The sequence below is a fragment of the Cygnus atratus genome, chromosome 3, assembly GCF_013377495.2.
Source record: "Cygnus atratus isolate AKBS03 ecotype Queensland, Australia chromosome 3, CAtr_DNAZoo_HiC_assembly, whole genome shotgun sequence".
NCBI lineage: Eukaryota > Metazoa > Chordata > Aves > Anseriformes > Anatidae > Cygnus > Cygnus atratus.
In genome coordinates, this window is record NC_066364.1 from 76,015,206 (window position 1) to 76,039,615 (window position 24,410).

The window sequence follows — 24,410 nt, forward strand, 5'->3', positions numbered from 1 at the left end:
TGTTTCCTCCTTCCCCGTCTCCTTTTACAACAATATGTTTGGTGCCCCTGTAGCAGTGTTAAATGGTTATAATTGGTGGTTCTGCCACTGCTTTCATCTCCAGGGTAGAGACACACCAGATCACTGCATCTTTAGGACTTCCCATTTGTTAGCCACAGGTAGGGTTGCTCTTTATCATGTCTACAACTGGATTTAGAAAAAAAAAAAGGCAACAAAGCAGTGTTTCAGAAGTGCACCTGTCATGTATGTATGACCCTTTGAGGTGTTGAATGGTGTCTTTAAGAAGTGCTGTCTTCTACATCTCCATCCATCCCATGTTATGACAGAATAAGGACCGCAGAGTAGCATGAAAGCTTTGCTTTTCTCTGAACACCTGGTACCACTCCGTGGGCAGGGACTCTTCAAAAATAGCTCTCATAAATTTGTGCTTCTGGGCTGACTGAATTTCTAACTCAGCTCTGAATTTCCTTCATCTTTTTGCTTTAATGACCATAGCTTTAATTTTACTTTAATGCTCTTAACATCTGAATAGAGAGCTTTCTTGTGGCATTAGTTGAGAATGAATACTTTGGGGATTTTTAGCTGATGCCTCCAATGATAACAGTCTCAGTAAGAGATATCCAGAAAGTTTTGTAGAAAAGACTGTTTTTCAGGCACATTTCCAAGGAGCAGGCTGCTTAGATTAATTAAGTAATGTAAAAAACATCCCCACTAAGCAAGTCCTCATAGTTCAATTTTTCCAGCAGGAGACCAGAATCATGCACCTTATTTGTGAGGTCACTTCCATAATTGCAACAACATACTTCTTTTGTAATAGCTTTTCCTTTTTAATGGATATTTAAATAGAGGTAATTAAATATGGTTATTTATACCCATCTCCTGAGAGGTAACATAGCAGCACAACGAAAATACAAGTAAATTAGAAGTAGCAAATTTCTGTTAAAAAAGATTGCATTTTGACTCTCTGAGTAATATTGGTTGTTAATTGTTAAGACTCTCAGAGTGATAATGTGGAGATTCAGATGCCATACCATACTATACAAAACTGGATTTCAAAATATTTAAATTTAATAAGCTATAGTAGAAAGTGTTACTGCAGTCAGAAATACCATCTGTATATCTCAGGGACAGGTAGTCATGAAATATTACCATATTTGTAAGGCAAACTTTTCTGAAAATTGGATCCAGTTGTTTTTTTTCTTCTTGACCTTTTTGGGTGCCCATTTCTAATCCTGAAGCTCTTCCGTCTGTGTCCTAATCAGTGGGTTCATTGACTTGTGTCATGGTGCAAACACTTCGGCCAAATACATTGTGTTTCTTACACTGGAACTGGATCCACATGGCTATATTGCAGATCATGTTCTGGTGGCAAGGTGACAAGCATCTAAAGGTTAGGAGTTTACATTGGCTCAGGCTGAACATAAATGTTCATAATTTCAAATTTTCCTCAACGTACTGAAATGTCTTTGGCCTCCAAAACTGGCATAGATAGTGTATAGGCAGTGACTACCTAATAAAAACATCAGCTGCTTTGTGTCCAGATAAGCAGCAAAGGAAGCAAGACCTCCTTATCATTTGAGTTTTCAGACCTTTTTCCTGGACTTAGTCAAACTAGGAAGGTAGGAGTCCACAAAATAACATTTAAAAAGGCAAATAAAATCCACAGACCTTCTCAAGTTCTGCTTTGTATTTTGCATGGCATTAGAGAGAATTACAGTTCATCTCTTCCTGTTTTCACAGTGAAATCCCTGAACAATTAGAAGCAAGAAATTTCCTTCTTAAATCCCTTTCAAACTCTTACAGAGGAATAATCAAACTAACACGTGGTAGTCAAAAGTTAGTCATTTCACATTGTCTGTGTTATGCTATGACATTCTAATTTTCTTTTCCTTGTTTAATAACAATATTTAAAGAACTGAAATAAATGGGACGAGCTGCTTTTCCTATCAGCCTAGCCCAACTTTGTTATTCAGTTGCCTGCAAAAACTGTTTATAGGATCATACACGTTTCTGTTATGAACATTATCCCTTCTTTCCACAACGTTTACCTGGAAAATAAGAGTAGTTTGAGCCTAAATGATCTTACAAAACAGACATACAGAATTCATCACAAGCAGCTTTACATCATCTGTGAGCATAGGTTAGTGGTCTAGGCTTCCACAGTAGGGAAGAAGAGATACATTTTGAGGGAGATCCTAACCTATCCTGTTCTAAGAAAAAGTCTAAGGAAGTTGGCTGTGTTGAATGTGTTCCTTTATACCGAGCTTAGATAATGGTTACGGGTGAGACACTTCATTTCAATAGACTTAAATTCAGCAAATCCCACTCACTGCACTTTGGTATGATATGAATGTCTGGGATCAGAGGGTAGGGCCTGAAAGAGCATCCTTTGCTGACTCTTCTGTTTCCCCACCCCTGAACTTCAAACAGAAAGATCATTTTAAAATAGTAACGAAAACAAAGTTAATAAATAAACATGGAGAATTGAAATCTGATACCTGCGCTTTTCCAGAAATAATACTTCTTCCCTGTAAGACTTAGAGCTCTGTGGCTACACAGCAATGGACCTGTAGCTCCCCTCCAGCTAACATCCGTTCTGTCCTACTTTATTATTTTTGTGCTGGTCTGTTCAGGACACAAAAACCCTGACCGCAGTGCTACAGGGAAAAACATACTGGATTCTTCCTCAAGACTTGCCATCAGCAAGATCTCTGGTCAGTCTTAAGGTTATAAGAATGGCCTTGTCTTGGCGCTCTGAAGCACAGGACAATTTAAGAAGAAATTAGAAGAAAGGTTAAGAGAAGCTGAATATATAGGGAGAGGTGATATCTCATTGCTAGGCCAAAAGAATACATTTGGAAGAAAAGAACCACAAAATTTGGATAAGCACAGATACGGGAGAATTTGGATCTGAGTTTAACTTAATTCTTTTAATGTGTAAGAGTATTCGAGAAAAAAAAAAAAAAGCCAATACCTGAGGGATGTTAACAAGGAGAAATGATGATGTCCTCAAATCCTGTAGGATAGAGAGAGTAAGAGGGAGATAATTACTGTTTGTGAGAGGTTACCCAGAGGTGCAGTATGGGAAAAACTGTAATGAGCCATAAAACCACTGACTCTGTTGAGGTCATGATTTTAGTCTCCAGCAGAGTTACAAATTTCAGTTCCCAGACTCATCTTTGGAAGCTTTTATTTTTTATTTTTTCCTTCTGGAATGGGGCTCAGGCATAGCTCAGGAAGTCCTCCATAAAATGAGGAGGGCCCTGTGCATAACTAGACAAACACAAACTTTTTGTGATTTATATAGGTCAACAGAAATAAAGTCATGAACTTTACATATACATTTGTATAGTGTAAGAGTCCAAGAAAAAGTATTTGTCCTTCATTTTCTGCTTTCCAAGCATAACCACTAGCACTGACAAATCTTGTTAAATTCAGTTTTTACTTATACCACTCACAGTATAGTCCAAGCTGCAAAGGAAATATCAATAGTTCTGTTCATTCTGATTTCAGGCAGATCAAAACTTATTTATAATCTACAGAGATATTTCAGTGTTTGAGCACACTGCTAAGTCTGATTTTCATATAAACAAAGAGGAAATGAAAGGAGAATTTTAGATTTGGTAGTCAGAAGTTGCCATACTTTTAGTTACATGAGTGACCGACTCAAGAGAGTTTCCTCCGTTGCAGGAAGATTAATGTAAACTCCCTTTTAAAATGAATAATCTTATCTATTGTATGAACATTAAAAAAAAAATGAACGTGTGTTTCTTGCTGTAACTTCAGATGTTCAGTAAAAGATATTCTTCCAAGATTGACAGTAATAGATTATTATCAACCAAGCAGGAACCTCCAACTTCAGAAGGTTTACAGGTACCTATCCACAGATTAACTCCAAAAATATATTATTCATATTAATGTAAGATATGTTTATGGAGACATGTATATATAAATATGAGGTATATAATAATATAATGAAGATTCTTTGATTGCCTTTATGCTGTAGTTGAAATGAGGTGCTTGTGTATTCTCTCCATTTGTGGTATGTATTTGTTGGTCTAAGGTTTACTCTGAGTAAAACTATCCTTAAAGCAAACACTCAATTTTGTGCTACATCTCTGAACCTGTAGGGTAACTCCATGTGGTTTCAACTTCAACACTTTGACAACACATTATTATTTATTTAAGCTGTCAAATCCACACAGGACAAGAAAAATTTGTAACACTTAAACCATAGTAAGAAACATCAGGCTCTCATAACAAACTATGCTTTCCCTTTCTCTATTTAGTCCACTAAGAGTGAATTATTCATTATAATCAAGCTAAAGCTCCCCTAGTCTTGCCATTTCATCCACAAGTTTGTTGAAAATTAAAGCTCAGCATGAAGCCTCCAGAGAATTATTCTGAGTTAATAACACCTGCAAAGAACAGAGATTTCACTGTGAGGTAAATTGCTGTGTGATTGCCCACACATCAGCAAAAATTATAATTGGGAGAAACTGAATATTTTCTCTGTATTTAACTGGTGAGGATTTTGTGGGGTGTCATTTTATGTTAAGTAGTAAAGTTATAATTTAGAACGTTTCACAGCAACAGATAATGTTTGTTTTAACAGCAAGATTTCTTTTCTATGAGAAGATTTCTGTTACTGTCAGCTGCTATTGCAACTTTATGCAAAGCACATTTAGAAACCTTTCTTAATCTTGGGGAAAATTGTCAGAGATTAGCTTTAAACTGTGGATTTTTTTCCCCCTTTGATTTCTTGTGAATTGAAAAGTTAATTCTTTCTCCTACCTAACTGTAGCTCATAAATATTAAGCTAAATCATGATTTCAATCCCTACATCTGTAGCATATGTACACACAGCAGCTCCCTGGACAGCAGTGAAAACTACCCAAAGCAAACTTTTTTGTTTCTTACAGATGATTCAGGAATACACTAATAACTGACATGAAAAAGTCAGATGGTGCTCCTAAATCAAATTGGATATTAACATTATCATATATCCCCAAAAGAAAAGAGAAACAAACAAAAAAAAAAAGTCAAATTATCTTGTCTCCTTATTGTGCTGCATTGTTATACACTGAGGTATTACTGTCTGCTGTTTCCGAGAGCCCTGTATCAATTCACAATGCATGTTTGGAGTAGGATTCAGGCTTCTGTTTTATGAGAGTAACAACCCCAGTAAGAAATGGATGAAGCTTGTATCACTCATGACAGTTCTACATGGGCAGCCTTGGAGAGAGCAATTTTTGCCTGTGCTTTGAAGAGAACCAGCTCTGGTCCTCCGGCAAAGAATTTGTGCTGGCAAGATGTAGTGCTGAACTCAACAGATTACTTAGAGACTTGGTTGCTTTATTCAGGCACATTGCCATGCAGCATGACTGGATGTGCCTTCTGGATTGGAGCAGTTTGGGCTCTGTCTGCTCATCTCTGGGTGGAAGGGCTTTTGTGACTTTCAAAGTTACAGGGTTTCATTTAAATAACAGTGCACAACTTAATTTGACCTTACTTACTAGAAAACTCTTTGTTCTAAAAGAATATACTTCTGAATTATGTACTGAATACTGCCAGGAGCCTGTTGATACACTCTTCTGTCCCTCCCTATTAATCTCCTGCCACCTTTATCATTTCTGTAGCTGACAGAGGTAGCTCAAGAGCTTGTCTCACTGAACTCAAATTTAGGATTGTAATCATAGTTATTTTTTTTTGTGTGTGTGTGTTTTTGTTTTGTTTGTTTTGCTTGGTTGTTTTTTTCCCTTTTCACTCCAGTTGTAGCAGAAATAAAAACACACCAACAAACAAGAAAACAAAATAAAACAAAAAACACCAAAACCCTGGTTAAAGACTAAAGGAAAAGGAACATTTCTAGGAGAGTGACATCTGGTTTCAGATGTGTACTTTTAGTGCAGTGGAACTTGCTTCACTGAATTCCTGCCATATGCCTTTCATAGTTACTCAATAAAATATCCCTGGTGCAGAAGGCAAACTCATAAGAGACAGGGAACTCATAAATTCATGAATGTGTTGCACAATAACATGTAGCGGGTGCTGCTGCTGCTATGCATAATAGCTGAGTTATTCTTACTGTAACACAGCTCAGGGCTAATATAACACAGGTTCATTTCCTTGGATCAACATGGGATGTATTAAAAAATAATTTGCTGGGCAAGATGAGGCTTTTCAGGCACAGATAATTCTACTACCTGCTCCAGAGGCCACTGAGAAGTTTAACAAAATAATAAATACCTTCTGATTAACTTATCTTCCTTTCCCACAACCCTTCAGAGCATTTTCCTTTTTCACTTCCAAGAAGAACTGTAGGTAAGTGGGATTCCAGCACAAAATCACCTGTGAATGGTGGCCTCCAGCTTCAAGCTTGTGATGTCTGTGTCACTGCTCATGGATCATATTAGAATTTAACTCAGCTGTTACAGGGCTAGGTGAAGACCTTGTGTTTGGCTCAGGGCTATAGGGATGAAGAGAGGAAGCAGGTGTGCTGTATAAGCATACTTCCATGTGTCAACAACCATTCTCGTCAGATGGATTTATCTGCTCCAGCTGCACTGCTCTAAGAGTGGATCTTTCAGTATACATTTATCTAATGTATTATGTGTATGAAATGCGCTGTCAGTTTCTTTCAGACAAGAGTTTTGTAGCATAAGGAATGTAATTATGTGGATGACCTAGCATCACCATAGGTTCCCACAGTATGATCCAAAGAACCATCTAACAGCATCCTATTTTGCTAAGTACTGTATAGTGGTAATTAATCCCTAGAGAAAAGCAAAAGAAGAAATGAGTTGACTGCCATTTTAAATATCAGAAAAATCATACAGTAAGAGAATGTGTGTTGAGAAAACCAATGGTAGTTCAGAGAAGCAAAGGTGGAAATCTGAAAGAGGTGTTGTGCTGTGGGTTTCTAGTCCATGTTTCAAATGGTCTGTGTGATGGACAAACTTCTATTATTTCAAAGCTGCTCTTTTCAAAATGTGAAAACATGGATAAAGCATCTTAAAGAAGTAAGAATAATGCCCCATCTGAAAGAGAGGACTCCAAGGTATACAAACCACCTTACTAGACATCAGAGGGATGCTTTTCTATTCCTGCTCTATGATACAGATATACGCCTGAATTTAGGTGTTTTTCTTTGAATTAGGTTCTAAATTTGTCCACCATTTATGGGAGTTCTGTGTACATGAGTCACATCTATCTCTAACTTTGAAATATTATTGGAATTTAAATGTCATAAAAATAGGAGACAATAAAAAAAAATCTGTTGTTTTTTCTAGGTTGTCCAGGGGCCAAGAAGAATGAGTTCCTGACGAGTGTTTTGGATGCACTGTCCACAGATATGGTGCATGCAGTCTCTGATCCATCATTGTCTTCTAGCCGGTGGGTTTCAGATCCTTTTTTTTTTTTTGTCTTTAAAAGGACTCTGGCAGTGGTGAATGAATTGTTAAGAACTTTGAGAAGTAATTATTCTCCTGCCTTCACAAAGGGTAAATTTCCAAGAACCTATCTATCTAGGATAGTTTACTTCAAAGTTACCACTGTGGAATATGTCCACTAAATAGAGATACACCTGATGGCTGAGTTCTCATCAGCAGCACAACTTAAATTTTTCTGTAGCTTCTGGTGCAACTGTGCCTTGGTCTTTCTTTTTCTTGTCAGCCTTTACTTGATGAATATGTGCTGTCTTCCTGATTTATGTTTTGCCTACTTACTTCTAAAACAAATAACTGCTTTCAACATCCATAGGCATAATTAAAAATACATAAGTGTTGGCAAACTTTGGGCATCTGCAGGTCAGGTGCTTACTACCTGAAAGGAGGGGGCATTTATTATTATAGCTCACCCTGTAATTCAGTACATTTTGGTGTTTTATCTGAAAGCATCCATCATGGGTTGTAATTGAGTCTAGGTATTTGGTGATGTTGACTGTTGACGTACTTCAGTTATGTATATTATGTGTTTTCATGTTCCTGCCATGTCTGTCTTTCGTTTATTTCTCTCTTCAGTTTTCTTTGTTTAAGGAAATGAAAGGAGAAGGTGCAATGTTCTGAGAACTGTGCTGACCTCAATACAGCTTAAGAGAATTAACTAAAAGGAGATTATAGCCCTTTGGGTAAAATTTAGGATGCAGTTGGCCAAACTGAAAAGAGAAGTATTCACTGCAAGAAACTAGTAGCCAAAAGCAGAGAGGCTCATGTAGCAAAACATCTAACAATGCTTTAACTATTCAGAAGCAAAGGAATAACCCAGGGTTTCTGTATCAGAATAAAGATTTAACACCTGTTTTCTGTTTCAGGGTTTCAGAACCTGATCCAAATCACACTCTGGAAGAGAGAGTAGTCCACTGGTATTTCAAACAACTAGATAAAAATTCCAGTGGTGACATTGGAAAGAAAGAAATCAAGCCATTTAAAAGGTTCCTAAGAAAGAAATCAAAACCCAAAAAATGTGTGAAAAAGTTTGTGGAATACTGTGATGTGAACAATGATAAGTCCTTGTCAGTTCAAGAATTAATGGGTTGCCTGGGAGTAACAAAAGAAGAAGGTAAAGCAGAAACAAAGAAACGCCATAGTAAGACCCTTTTCTATCTTTTTGTCTAGATTTTTCAATCCATAGCTTTTGCTTAGGGTAGATGACAGGAAAGCAGCTTCTGGGTATGCAAATTATCACTTTGCTCTGAGAAACAAAAGCTTTTCAGCCCATTAGATGCTTGTTTGTTCGATATATGCTTCTACATTTAGAGCAGGAAGCCTAAGAGGATACAATACCATTGACATCATATCATTATTGAAATGCCTGTTCAATGTCATTATAGTGATGTGTTCTGAATGAGTGCAAGTATCACACCCGTGCTTTCCTGGATTCCTGCTGGGAGGCAAAAACATTGTTGAGCTTTCTAATAACTTATTTCTCAAATGTGGTTTAGAGATCATGTGAGGAATGTGGTCATCTACCAAACAGGTGGGACAACTGCTGGTACACAGCCAGTTACCTTGCTGCAAAACTGATAGAAAGAAGAACATTATTTACAGTGTGTAATGGTCCTTGCAGAATTCAATCACACAATTCCTGAAAAAGAAGAAGAATCTAAAATATTTTGTAAACAATAGAAGAACATATACAGTAACTCCATACTGTAAGAAGCTGTAGAAAATGAATGTGGGCAAATTGTTCTGTTTGCTTTGGACTCTAAGATGAAGCCAGGAAAGTAAAATAAAAGAGTCACAGGAAATGAAGAGCATGGCAAGTGGGAAATGGTTATATTCAAGTATAGAAAGGGTATGTTGCAGAAAAGAGGAACAGCTCTATGTTGCACTAATAAAGTAAGTTGTCCATGTCTCACAGAAATTGATCTCTCAAAACAAACATGAAATCAAGATTTTTTTTTCTGATATTTTGTGGACTTAATAATAATACCTTGCAATTTTCACTTAGCAAAGGTAAAATACTGTATATGAAGGTGGCTGAATATTGTTGTCTTTATGCTATAAATGTGGAAGAAAGAAATGTAACACTTTCTTTTTCATTTACACTATTTGGTAATCCAGCGTCTTAAAATGGAGGCCACTATAGTCACTTCATATTTTAACATCCACCTCAAAACAATTCTATCCTGCCGTAGCCAGCACTCTTTGCTTTTATACTAGTTGAAATTGGGTCTGACATCATTGATCCAAGACATAAAGGAAAGCTATAGCAAGATTCAAACCAAGATCCATTTTTTCCAGTGCCCATTCCAGTGGGGAAAAAAAAAAATTAGGATTCTCCTGCTTCCCATAAGCTACGTGTTTCAGAATAGTAAGTTTTAAAATACATTAAATTATATGAAGATCACACACATTTGGCTGAAGTAATAATAATTCTTATGCAGAAGAGTGCTTCTCCCCCAAAAAACTCATAAATATAAGAATATTTGTTTTGGGAAGGAAAAAATACTTTTGCACTAAGAGCATCCAGTTGGAAAACATTTCTAAACTAGATCATTTGGTTACCTTCCTAACAATATATGTTTTTAAGACAAGACCATAAAATAGCTTTTATTAGAATATCAGTATTTTTTTTGTCTCTCCTGCTTTAGTAGTTAAAATTTCCTTACTGATAATCCTTTTACTTGCACAAAAGGATTCAATCACCACTTTCCTAGGGCTAGAGTTATATTTCTAGGAATAGGTGAGACCCTGTCACCTGAGGTGTGAAAGCTGAGATAAGGAGGTGACTGGGTTACTCTGTGTGAGACCCAGGTGTCTTGTGAGAACCATGTGAAGCAATGTAAAAGCCAGAGAGCTGCAAAACATATATTCTCAGGGGAATGGTAATTTCTGAAGCATTTTTTAAGGTCCTCTTTAGTTTGTCTTTGTCTGAATGCAGCTTGATTGACTAGCAAACTGACACAGAAAACCAAGAGGCTAAGTTCTTCCCTAGCCTCCCAAGTTTGCTTGTGAAGTTGAATGAAGCAGCAGACTGATATAACTGGTTTATTTTTATCAATTTTTATTTTTATTATTTCTCTCTTCTTTTAGAGAACCATCTTGGATTTTGACACTAAGCAGAAACTTAAAAGCCAGCAGCAATAATCTTGCTGTTTTACAGATTAAATGTGAACAACATATTTGGCTGCTAGAGCTGTTCCTGTGCAATATCTTTAAGTAAAGTGAATACTTCCGGACAGTCTTTGCTTTTACATGCTTCTTTCCCACAAGCATAATAGGCTATATTTACTCCTAAAGATTTAATAAGTTTGAAATACTCAATACTGAATAGGTGCAGTCTGTCCAAAGCAAATGCAATGTATTAGCTGGTCAGAAATGCTGTTATTCAGCTTTCATATGAAAGAAGCAATGCTGATACTGAGGAAAGGGGAAAAAAAAAAAAGGAGATGTTTCAGTTAAAGATGTGTAATATTTTCTCATTTTTTTGAAAGCTGTGCAGTTACCCTGCTCTAAAAATCGCTTTTTTTCAAAATGAGGGCTTCAGTTCTTAGGATTCTACATATAACTTGCAAGTCATGTTTACAATGTTTTCTCTTCCCCCTTTTAGCAGCCCCTAAAACCAACACTGAGAGCACTTCATCCAGCAGGCAGGTGAGTATTGAGGAGAGCAAAATCTCCATTTCTGTTATCATTGCAGCTTCAGAATGCATTAGTCTGCTATTCTACAAGAAAACATAGATCAGCATCCTAATTAACAAATCTTGGTTTCGTTTTTATCTAAGAAAAGTCATTCAGTCAACTACAGGTGCAGAGTAAATGTACCAAAATGCAAAGTGGAATAGACCTGCCTGTGGATGTTGCTAGTAAAGTGTAAAGTGACATCCAGGCTAGTGATAATTACATGACTGTAACTGAACCTTCATATAAGTCTTCTGCATTCCTGAATGACAGAATTCCCATACACTTTTAAAAAGTGTGCTGCATTATCTTCATTTACCTTTTGCTTTAACTGAATTCTGTTAACTTTCCTGTGTCATACTATAGATGCAAACTTACAGTGATTGAAATTACTCTTTGTGCAACAAGCCATGTATTTCCCATACCCTATGAAAATCTATATATTCTGTGAACACCACTGAATTGCTCTATAGTGGTTTTAGATACCTTTTAAGATCTTAGTAGAAAGAAAAGAGCTGTCACTTTGAAATGCCTTTGCTGACTCTGTAAAATGATGCTGGAGAACGTAGGATTTGCATCAGTCTGATGATGTATGTTAAAACTAAAATTGGTTTGGTCTGTAGAATGATTGCAACAAATAAAATGTCAAGTGCCCTGACAACATAATCCATGATTTGTTTTTGCATCCGTTTTCTGTAAAGACTCTGTCTTGCCCTTCTGAATAACACCAGTGTATTTCACTCATAGAGTTTTGGTTACACATGGCATTCAGAGCTAAAAAGGCACAAAAGTAGAATTTTTAAATCAAGGTAAGTTAGACATTGAAAAGGAGAGGTTCAAATGGAAGATAAGGAGGAAAGTTAAAAAACAAAACAAACAAACAAAAAATCTTCTTATGTCTGTATTTCTATTTTTGTAATCATTAATCCCAAAGATTCACTTTTCTGGACAACATGGGCACAACTTCGTGACACTTTTACATGTGTCTGAAGAAGGACTTGTGAATCTGCCAATTATTTTAATCATTTAGTAAGAGAATCAGCTTCTTACTGTTCTTGCCTCATTTTTGTATTCTTTAGAGAAATTAAATGGTTAATGCCTACAAAAACATCAGTGAATCACAGAAACATAGAATATCCCAAGTTGGAAGGGACCCATAAAGATCATCCAGTCCAACTCCTGGCACCATACAGGTCTACCCAAAAATTCAGACCATATGACTAAGTCCAAATGCTTCTTAAACTCTGACAAGCTTGGTGCTGTGACTACATTCCTGGGGAACCTGTTCCAGTGATGAATTGTTTTTAAAGGTATTCATATAAGGGTATTATAACATCAGCTCAGGTAATCCTGTATCTGGGAAAATAGGAATTTGGTTAAAAATACCTCATTACCATAGTTGTGGTCAATGTCTTCCCATCTATCAGAAAGCTATATTAATTTGTTAAAAACTGAACCCAGGGTGAACCTCCCCACAAGCCAAAGAAGCCTTCCTGTCATTGTTGCTAGCCAATTTGTTACTTGCTTTGTCTCTGATTTGTTTGATGTTAGGTTCACACTTCCTAAGGCAAGCTCAACATTGGTTGTGGGTTTTACCAGAGACCTCCAACATACCTTTGATGGAATATAAAATGTTCTCACAGCTCGAGGGATGTGATAAGTTTCTGTTTGTTTAAACAAATGTTTGTGGTCTTAACTTTTCAAGTTCCCTCCACAAATCACTTACACTTTAAACAAAGCAGCCTGAAAACAATTATCCTGTCGGAACTCAAGAACATTCAAAGGGGTTATTTTGATTATATAATGGCAATTACTGGCACACGTGCATTACACTTGAAGCATGACAAGCCCTCTCCCCTTTCTTGTAATCTGATCCTGACTTGCAGAATCTGTAATAAAAGTGTCCTAGAGCTTCTATTTTTTTTTTAATTTTGTCCAATAATTTTGCTGAATCAGCACCAATTATTTTAAAAGCTGTTGCTGACAAATGATAGCCTTGAATTAAGGCTGGCTCAGCAAACCATCTGTTGGCAGTTTCATACTTGAACAATACAAGGCTGCAAATGCAGAAGGTGGCTTTCATCACAAAAGTTTTCACTTGAAAGGAAGTTATTAGAAAGGAACTGGACTGGGAAGCTGGTTAAAAGAAACCACTCATCTGAGAAGGAGTGATCAGATTGGTATCACTCGGGAGGTGGGCATTCAAAAGCTCATTTTCGACTAGTGCATTATAGTAGTTGTTATATATGTTTATGTGTGCTTATGCATGTCTTGCTGAATACTTTTTTACATGTGGGCACATCTGTAGTTGTACACACACATTGAAGCTTACAGAAATAAGGCAGATATAGATGTACTAATGTACCACCAGTAGTTGTTCTAAATGACGTCAAGTACATGATGGATCTGACCCAACTGAGGCAGTGACCAGGTGTATTTCCCTTTCTCAGCTCCACCCTGTCCAACAAACACACACATACATACTGACATACTGTCAATAAGACCCAAATGATCTTTTGCAGCCTAGCCTAAAGTTTACAAGGAAATTATAGAATGTTCATAAGACTTTGGCCAGCAGCACATTCTGTATGCATCACATGCCATAGAAAGGTATATTGCACCAGGGACTTGCCTAGGCAATTGCTAGAACTGTGTGTTTGATACGTATAAATTTAAAGCAGCCATAGGTAAGAAATGGTAAAGATGTTGCTCATACCCTTCTTCATATATGCCATGAAGGACTACAAGGCAGGATCATTGTATTTCCTACGTGTGTGTGTGTGTGTGTGTGCGCGCGCAGAACTCTTGTCCTGACAGTAGCATGTGGATACTGCTGAAATACAAAGAGAGAAATGTTTATACTTGATTATTTGAGGACATCATTAATAATGAAAAATTTTCCAACTGTCTTTCAGCAAGTTTCTAAGAAGCAAGGGTGAACAGCTTACTGATCCAAGGCAGATCTCTTTGACATGCGGGAGATTTCCTCACCAAAAGGCAATAAGAACAACTGTAGTATTTGCACTTTGTACTTAAAATGTAAATTCACTTTGTAGAAATGAAATATTTAAACAGACTTTTTTTAATCTGTGAAAATGTAATGGCTAGTTTTGAAAAATTATCACATACAATGTATGTGCATTCTTTTGTTGTCTGAAATATGTAAAACGTGTTGGAGATGTAAAAGTTTGCATTTAAACTGTTTTTTTTTTTTTCTTTTTAATAGTTCTTTGGCAAATATTAGCAAAGAAACCTGATTCTATGTATTTTGGTTTCAATAGTATACCTTGTTTTTCTTAACCAATACTGTCATTTAAGTAGAGTTACGCTGAAAAGTCTACTGTATTCTCAATTTTGTCCGAGCAACGTTGGATGCTTCAGATTTCCAAAACTGAAGGAAGTGTGTAAATTGCTGTTGACTTGTTTTTGCAGTTTTTAACTAAACAGATTTTTCACCCATGGCAATATTTTGCTTCATTTAGTGTTTATTATTATGCTTACCAAAGAGCATGCAATGAGAATGCAACCACTAACCGATTCAAAACAGTTATTCTACAGTTAGGATTTTAGTACAAAAATGTATCCTTTTATCCATTTTTGAGGTGCCTGCCAATATAAGTTGTGGTAGTAGTTTTTCTCTCTCTCTGCCCCCCCCCCCTCTTTTTTTTTTTTTTTTTAACACAGCAAACCAAGAATGAGTAAGGTGGATAGTAGTGTGACTCCAGTCTGGTTCATCATGATTCTGCACAAAGCATAGAAGATTTGATATAGGTCAGAATTGTAAATCTAACTCTAAAGAGACAGAGAAGGATAAACAGTTTTGTCAACCTTTTCTTCTCCTACACCTGGCTGTCCCCATCAACTCTTCGCTTTGCCTCGGGGTCCACTAGAGGTAAAGCTGAAAAAATTATAAAGCATTGCCTTAAGGAGGGGCTACTCACATCACCCCTGCCTGAGGGTTTCTCCTTGCTGTCTGAAAGAAGCTCTCACAAGTTTTCATACCTTCTCTGTCATTTCCCTCCCAGCTCCCAACATTTTTGTATGTGTGCCTGAGGTGAATAAGAACTTGTGGATGTGAGCAGGAAACCCAAGTAAATAAAGGTTCAGCTCTTAAACAGCTGTGAGTTACAAAGAGCTGGATTGATCGATGCAGTGGTAGATGGACTGCTGGCATCTAGGAACTGACATGGAAAAGAAGGAATGTTGCAACAAGCAGTGATTTCATTTTGGTTTGTTTAAATAATGTGTGGGATCTGACATGTGACTAGCTAATCATAATAGCACCCTGGCTCAAGCTTTTACCTGGAAAAGCTATGTTGCAAATAAAAATGTTTCATTTTAATTCAACATATGGATATATGCTGAGGCAATAGGAAACACTGTATGCATTGGAATTGTACCCCAGAAAATGTGTACTCTAAGCTTTGGTAACAGGAGGAACCAAGTTAGAACCGTGTGTTATCTTGTATTTTTGTTTTAAAAAGTATTTGTTATTCTTTTATAATGTTAAGCTTCTTTATAGATTAAAGCTCAGTATGCTATCAAACTATGCTAGTGGTTTTTCTTCTGTGACATGGAGAATTTTGGAAACAGGTACATACAATGATGACTTCAGCATTGCAATAAGTTTACAAGAAACATCATGACCTCATATTGCGCTTATCTTCTGTTCTTTCCCTGACCCTTTACTGCCTTCTTTCCTTAGGTTCATACCTTATTTTCTCCTGAAATTCATGCCTTACTTACACCACTACTTTCTCAAAATAGTGATTTCGAGGCCAGATTCTTTGTTGCTGCCATCTCTATATAGTTTCAGCTTGTTCTTTTGCCTTTTAGTGAAGTGCAGTGTGGCACTTTTCCCCTCAGTGTAACTGTAAACTGCCGGGCAACCTTCAACCTGACTGGAAATGATGAGCAGAGACAGGCAGAACATGAGGAATACTCGACAGGCAAAACATGAGGAATACTCAATACCTGAATAGTTAATAGCAGCATTTTGTAATTTTAGATTTTGTAAGAATCATCTAAATCTATCACTGTGGCCTTTGGACACAATACAAATGTGTGCAATTAAATATTTTGCTATGTTTATGAATGGAAGATGAATGCTATGTCCATGAATTTGAAGTGGCAGCCTATTTAAACTGGAAAGGTGTGTGGGGAGGCAAATTTTAACTAGCCTTCCTTATTTAAAGAATAGCCTTAACAGCTTATTAAATCACAATAAATGCTATATGCATTCTCTTGGATATCCAAAGACTTCTACAACATTGAGTCATTTGATGACTCAACAGTGATGGAAGCTCAAAGTATTTCGTCTTTGCACATGTTTTGGTATTGTCACATAGTTTATGGTCCATATCAATTTTTAGTGGTTACACCATTTTGCTACAATCAATACCTAGTTCTCATAGTTCTATTTAGAGTTCTGATCCCTAAATGGAACACTTCTGAGAGCTTGGTAAATTTGCTTTTGGTTCCTATATCTCCTTTATACACACAGGATAGTGAAACTCAGAGAAATCTGGGCTCTTCTAGTTGTAACGAAGCATAGCCTTGATATCAAAAAGGAATCTATGTGTATAGGCCCCCAGGCTCACACCAGAGTACCAGTGTTTATTTAGTTCCACAGTAATTAATTAGTTCTACTTTTTCCCCTATTCAATGAATTGCAACAATTCAGATGCAATTTTAATTCCGTTCTTATTGAAAACACAACGTATGTTCTGGTTCTCATTGACCATTATTTGTTCTAGTTCCAGCTGTTGCTGAACAGATTTATTTAGAGCTTTTATAAAGTTGTAAGTAGAAGACTATTAACTTCGTAAAATGTCTATGAGTTCAATGATTTGTCCAGTCTGTTGCAATGTCCATTAGTCAACAGGCCACACAGTAAGAAATGTTCCATGTTTTGTCAACACTTTGGATAACTTTCTCATCCTGGTCCCGCCCCTAGAATTAGACCAACTTCATAGTTCCAATTTTACCAAAATCACTGAATTCTCATTCTTCTTCCAGTATAGCTTTCAGACCCTCATTTTGTAGAACTGAACAACATATGAGTGTTTGGAATTACAATATTTCTTGCTAATATAATTTCAGATAATAAAGGTAGAAGAGAGCAAAAAGCCATCAGTTCATATAAGCATAAGGGAGAAGACTTAAACTAAATTTTCTCTGCATATAAGTGTTACACTTCACACTTTTCTCACTGGGACCAGGTTTTTGACCTTCATAAGTGCCATAAGCCACTGGAGAAGCAGGCATTCCTAGAAAGCTGTAAGGAGGAAGAAAAATATAAGCTCCTTCATTAAAGATATTTAAGTATGTGCAAGCTTTGATAGATTTAGTTAATGTTTCATTTAATAGTAGTAATAAAAGATGGATTAATAGGGGTTAAGAAACCTTCCCTGGCAAAGATAATTTAGCTGTCCCTTTCAAATATTTACATTAGAGTATTGTATAACTAGGATTTACGTTAGAAACTGGTGTGAAAGAGTCTTTAATGTTGAAAGTGAAAGGTTTATTACTTTTGTTTTCTTTGGGATGGCAAATTGATGTCATTTTGGAGTAATTACTTTGACTTAAATAGCAACTAGCTAAATTTATTGATGTCTGAAACATTAGAACGATTATAGTAAATTACTGATACAAACTGTACTCTTTGTCCCATTTAATTATTCCAGTTTGAGTTTTATAAGTGAAAATATGCCCTTTGTTTAAGAAACATAAATATTGCATGTTATTTTTTTCTTTAAACAAAAGCGTATGTGGAAAGCATTCAGAAAAACACATTTCTCTAGAATGTCAAATGTGGGGGGTAACAGGGAGAGAAGCCTGTTTTTCATCTGGTTTAGCAACAGAAATATCTGCAATCATTTGCCTTTTCTACATTCACCTTCCCTATTTTGTCATTTGCTTTATCCTCTGACTCACCTTCCCTGGTTTGTCATATGCTTTGTCCTCTTACTAATGTTGCTGCTGGAACACAATGCCTGTTGGAAAGGAAGACAGCAAAATGAGAAACAGTTCTCTGCATTTGTACAATATTTCCACAAAATACAGTCATTGGAGGCATCCTTTCCCTAGAGTCTCCCTTTATTCTTGACATCAATTCAATACAAAGAATATCTTACTTCTTATCAAATACAAAATACTTCATATTGACATAGAATCTACTCCAAGCTGGAATGGGTACTTTATGAAGAAAATAACTCATAAAATATTAGCACAGTCTATGAGATTGTAGGCAGAAGGCTGCAACTGTATATTACACCAGAAATAACAGTTTATAAACATTCATAAAGCTCACTCAGTACCTGAAGACCATCTATGAAGATGCCTATATCTGTTCTAGGCAGTCAGTCAGGAAAGGAAAAAAAAGGTAGTGAATGATCATTATTTTCATTAAACCATGACCAGCCAGCATCAGATGATTGAGGGATAGCATGAAATTTTGCTTTAGAAAGGTTTGTTTGTTTGGTTTTTTGTTTTTGATTTAGAGTTTATTTTTATGTTGACATGTCCCTTCCTTTATGTAAAAATCATGAAGTGTGGACTTCAAAAGGGGCATTTTGATATGAATTTTATCCCAAAATCAGAGGTTGTGAAAAGTAGCAACATTGTTACTCTTCCTCCCAACATGAGATTATTTTTAAAAATCATTTTTGTTCGAAAGAAGACAGGTTTCTGACCGTTCATTTCTCATGCTGAGTCTCATTTTATAGTCTCTGTGTACCTTGCTATCCCTGTATGAGACAAAGAAATGCTACATTTTCATTTAACAGGTTTAGAGCCTAAAGATGGATTTAGCACTCTATGCACTCGGAAGAAGAAAATCGTAATATGGGTAAGGGTATTTATCCGAGTTTATATCTGCACAACACAGTTGAAGCAGTGAAGCCATGGCAGTGTGAATTAGTGACCTGCAGAATATATAGGGTGCTATCCTGCTTTGCAAAATAAGTCTGCTGTGGGACTGAATGCAAACACACTGAAACCCAAATTAATATCCTAGCATATCTCAGTCACTTACCAGACAATTCATCTAAAGCTTGATGCTTGCCAAAACCCATTCTGACTATTACCTGAGGAACAGCTCTAGTTCTGTCAGCATGCAGCTCCCAAGGTAGTCTTCCTGAACCCACAGCTTGGATTCAGTCTTCTGAAATCCCAGGCTGGGACATCAATGGGACTAAGAACCAGAACAAAGAACACAAGAAAAACCACAATGACAGAAACTGTAAATTACAGGATGTTACTCCATAGCTGAGATTTTATTACCCTGGTGGGTTATAATCCACTGAGGGAAAAAAAAAAAAAAGTGCTGAAAACCCCTTCCCTGTATCATGAATGACAAACCCTAACTACTTGCTTCTTAATCCATCAAATCCATCCAGAACAATCAAGATCAATCCAGAACATCATGGTTCAGCTGTGGAGTGTTAATGCAAGTCTAAGCTAAGGGGTATTTGATAAGTACCCTGTCACCCATTCAACAAATGCATGTGCTCAGTTAACTCCCACCTAAGAATTCCTCGTTATTTTACAGCACCATATGATGAGGCAGCCTCTGCACACATCAGCTTCTTAATGCTCTGCAGATGGGAATTATGCTTCTCTCAGTCTGTAGCATATTTCTTTGTGTTAAACTCTTAGCATTGAGTGAAGAAGCTTATTCTATAGGCCCTCTCTCACTGTTCTCCCAAGAGCCAGAATCATACTGTTGCTGCTTTATATAGATTTCAAGAAATATTTTGCAAGACAAAATATATGAAGGATGAGGTGCTGAAGTGGAAGACAAAGAAAGAGTATGAAGTTTAAAAAAGACTACTAAAAATAAGAGAGAGAGAAGAAAAAGTGAAGTAGAGGGACAGAGAGAGAAAAGGAATGGAAGGAGGATAATGGAGATACCACAGGGAAACTGCAAGGTTGGCCAGAGCTCTGTGTTAAAGGCACATGTGGAAGTGAAGGAGGAGCAGACAAGGAAACTGAACAAATAAGAAAAGAGAGAGAGTTGGTAGAAATGTGAGGAGAAGGTAAAAGGGGATAAATGATAGAGGGAAGAAGAAAGAAAAAGCACACATAGAAATGCTAGAGACAGAAGAAAGCAGAACTGCCCATAAGATATGGACATGGAGAGAGAAAGTGTGAGGGACCTTGCTTGGAAGGAAAAAAGAACAAAGGGGACACAGGTGAAAAGGACACAACTTTCCTCTTTCTGGAGACAACATCTCGCTCAGACATTGCGTATCCACTTTCTGACCTAGAAAGAAGGTGCAGCCTGCCCTTGGATCACTTCTCTGTTAATACATAAGGTCTGAATTTGGTCCTCTGTATCTTGGTGGCTTGAGTTCTTTGTTCCAAGAGACATTTGTTTTCATGGCCAATCCTAAGGCTTTCTTTAGATCCAGGAAGTCTAAGCAACATTTAAAGAAAATGTGAAAGCAGAAACCAGCATATTTCTAAATTAAGAGCAGATTTGAGCAGGATGAGGAAATCTGAACCACAACAAAGATAAATTTTCTTTTGTATTTCTTATTCAGTAAAGATGCAAGCAAAGTGTAATTCGATTTATTTATTTATTTATTTTATTTTGTTCATTGTACCAGTAGATCCACTACAGGCTTGGCTGATACCCTACAGTTCAACATTTTCTTTAATCAACACATTGATGGCAAAGGATTACAAGAGAGTGCTGGCTTCTCATTGTCTTTTTTTGTGGTTGCCTTTATGTTCACTCTTGGGGTGGCTAAAACTAATTATATAAATACTTCTCAAAATCTTTAATCTTTACTCTGAAGGTTTGTAACTGTGTGTGAGAGGGAAAAAGACAGAGAAAGAGAGTGAAAGAAATATGTTCAAGAGAACTTTAGAGTCTATGGAAAATATAACAGGTTCAGACTGGAACTATGTTCAAGGTACCAAATGCCGTGATGACCTGATGACAAGCAGCTTGATTTCATTAGACTTGAATAGTCATCCGGAAAATGACTTGAATAATAGCTAATGACAGGAAGTGCCTCACATTTCAGATTTTCAGAGGTGCCGTAGAGAAGGTAAAGGAGCATGTTCATCATATGCTGTCCTAATGCAAATAGCAAGCAGACATACCCTGGGCAGCTGGGAGAGAGGAGAGGCCCAGCTACACGCTGACATACAGTTTATAGGTGGATGGGGGGAAAGGACCAGGTGAAGAAGAAGAGGCTGACCCTGAGGGTTGCCAGCCATCCTGGCTTACAACCAGTTCCTGCTGCACTGCTTTAAGCCCAAAGACTTCTTAACTGTCCAGAACATACATCCTTGCAGCAAGTAGCATAGCCAGTCCATATTGACGTTCTCAGAACAAATTCTGCCTGGAAGCTTTTCACATCAAGCCAGGCAGTACTGCCACAAAATGTAAGAAAATGACAACTGGCACTGATTCACCAGTTGCTTGGAGTTCACACAAAGGTGTGTGTGTGTGAAAGAAATGTGTTTTAGACTCCAGAGCCTCTGCTATATTTTATCTTTTTGAAATAGAAAGAAAGAATATTTTATCTCCTGAAATCTATGACATGCAACTTCCCAGAGCTCAGTGTCCTCTTCACAGTGAGAAACAGGGATCAAGGCACCAGTGTGAGCAAGTTTCATACAGTCCAAATGCCACAGCTGTTTAGTCAGAAACATTGTGAAAACACCTCTCTAAGCATTTCCCAGCCAGGCAATATGCTGACTTTTGTGGTACATCAGAAGCTTCATACCCTTCTATTTATTTATTTATTTATTTATTTATTTATGTTAAGTGAAAGAATTGCTATAGCTGAGAGTCAAAATGTCTGCTTTTCTTCCACAATAGAATTAAGATTGCAAACTGTGCCTTCTGACAACAGAAACAACTTTTCAAATGTGGCATTGACAAACACTGACTAGTAGCTAAACACATAAATGAGTATTGGAGCATAGGGACTCAATCATCACATTCTTCCTTTCACTTTCAACTTTTTTTTTCTTTTAATTTTCAACATCACGTTTGATGTATTTTGCTTAAGAAATTTGTCATTATGAGCCATAGAAATGAAACTAACAGCTACTACTCAGTTTGAGAGATATTTTCACTTAAAATTCTTGCTGTAGTTGGCATTAGTTTCCAAATGGAAAATATAGGCCCTGTCACAGGGGAGAAGCCAGTAATGGGCACATTCACAGCCTTGGCTGATTGCAACTGATAGTGAATCTTTTTATTTGTTTATTTATTTATTCTTGTGGGATTCAAAAAAATCTTTCACACCACAAAACACCCTACTTGTACCAATTGTTGTCTATATTGAACAGTGCTGTTAAACTAATAGAAAACACAACTGAGAGAAACCTAACAGGTCATCTCCTCCAGCATCAATATATTGGTGATAGTGCTTTGATGATGATGTTTTCATGTTTTGTCTTTCATGCACTTAAAATATTTTTAGCTCCTATCATAAATCTCTCAATTGATATTTTAAAATAAAAAACAGTGAAATAAAATTAAAAAAAATATATATCTAATTTAGGACAAGCAAAATGATATTGTGCCAGTGAAGTAATTATATTGCAGGGTTTGTTAATGTTCATAATCTTTTACACATAATTCTAGGAGCAAAATTCAGCTTGCGCTGATCTACTATGTGGTTTTGTCATGCTACATGATTTCACAAAAGAAGGTTCCCATTTCTCGAGTGTCTGCCATAAATATAAGGGAGTTTACTGTTTTCATCTTAACCCCCATGTGGTCGTAGTATATCACAGAACTATGAGATAATTGGATGTGGCTGACAGTCTTTGTTTGAAGATAGCAAGGAGTGGAATACAAATGATCCAGGTAGAATTGTAAAGGCAAACCTACATGTGGAAACCTGTAAAATGCCTTCTTGTGCTATTCTTAAACTTGCCTTCTGGTGAACTTTCAACTCATTTTTTTTTTTGAAGAGCAACATTTAATATCAAGTGATGTTACATTTGCTACAGGAAGATGCATACAGATGTTTCTGCATAAGAAGACAATGCCCTCTGTATAATATCCTTTGTGAATTGCCTCCTATAAACACTCAGTGCTGTGGTTAATAGCAAAACCTATGTTTATGCAGACAACATAACTCACAAGAGGATTTCTGTTACCACATAAAGATCTCTACCTTTCTTTAAAACTCTGTGCAGACCACCTGTGTGCTGGTTCACTGGGAACACTGAACCAGTGTCCAGATCAGCTGCAGTAAGCAGATTTGAAGAGTAAGGAAGATCTGAGAGGAGAATGTGGAAGCATCAATTTATCATGTTGTGTTCCTGTGAGAGTTAACATGCAGATGCTCTCAAAGGTAGTAAGTTAAGGTACTCTGAAATACAAATACAAATATGCCCAGTTCTCTGAAAGCAAGGGCTGACAGTGTGATGGGTGCAGACTTTGAGCTCATGTTTGAAAAGTGAAGCTACCATTTCCCTTCTCACCTCATCCTACGGTGCAAGCAGTGTGTTACTCTGTCATACCCCATACACTGTGGAGTAGACATGCTCTTTGCCTTAAAAACCTGTTAGGACTGTGCTGCTAGATGGGCTAAATGCACAGCTGTCTAGACACCAGGTTTAAATGTGGTGCTTGGGTATGTTACAAAGCAGGGCTCCAGTGCCATCACTTTAGAACACAGCTTTGTGGGCTCAGCTGCTGAGTGAGACTCCAGACAAGCCCCAGCATGAGCCATCCCCACAAACAGCGCCAGGCTCACTGCAGCCTTTCCGCCAGGCTTAATAAGCACTGGCATGAATAAACAGATGAAACAGATGGGACCTACTTTGTATTGCAGAAGTGTGCAAGGACTGGCTTCCATGAGCAGGGAGGAGAAATGGTCGTTTGCCAGCAGTAAGTTAGGGCAACCATAACTTCAACTTTAATTCACACTAAGACCTCAGACTAGGGCATACTTGGCCTCAGATACAAAGCAATGTATCTGGGCTTATTGGCTGACTTTCTGAGTAATGAAAAGTATGTGAATCCAAGGTAGGGATTTTGAGAACAAGGCAGTGCTAGTTTTACAGGCCAAATATATTTTTTCTAAGTTTAATCTTATGTTTCTCTCATAGGTGAAGCTAGGATAAAAGTATCTAATGTGTAATCCAGACATCTGTACTGATGTAATGGTTTAGGCCATCATCAGAAAGAAAAAATGTTGATCCATGTATTGTGAAAAGTCAGCAAATTGTACATTTCATATTGAAGGATCTTAAGAAAGTTGAGTGAGAAGCAAGTGCATAATCCAAAGTTAAAGGGTCAATCAACAG

General features: G+C 37.0%; 1 protein-coding gene across 8 annotated transcripts in view; it reads left to right on the top strand.

The window, feature by feature from the left end:
- Positions 1 to 15,672, top strand: part of SMOC2 (SPARC related modular calcium binding 2) — a 149,142-nt gene extending 133,470 nt beyond the window's left edge. For 2 of the 8 annotated variants that reach the window (XM_035538741.2, XM_035538737.2), the window contains exons 10-13: positions 7,293 to 7,395; positions 8,312 to 8,586; positions 11,053 to 11,096; positions 14,039 to 15,672. In XM_035538741.2, the coding sequence (XP_035394634.1) occupies positions 7,293 to 7,395; positions 8,312 to 8,586; positions 11,053 to 11,096; positions 14,039 to 14,062 (446 nt within the window). In that variant the 3' untranslated portion in view covers positions 14,063 to 15,672. The remainder of the gene's footprint in view (positions 1 to 7,292; positions 7,396 to 8,311; positions 8,587 to 11,052; positions 11,097 to 14,038) is intronic. The other 6 variants (XM_035538742.2, XM_035538738.2, XM_035538743.2 and 3 more) reach the window with 3 other exon arrangements.
- The last annotated feature ends 8,738 nt before the right edge of the window (positions 15,673 to 24,410 follow it).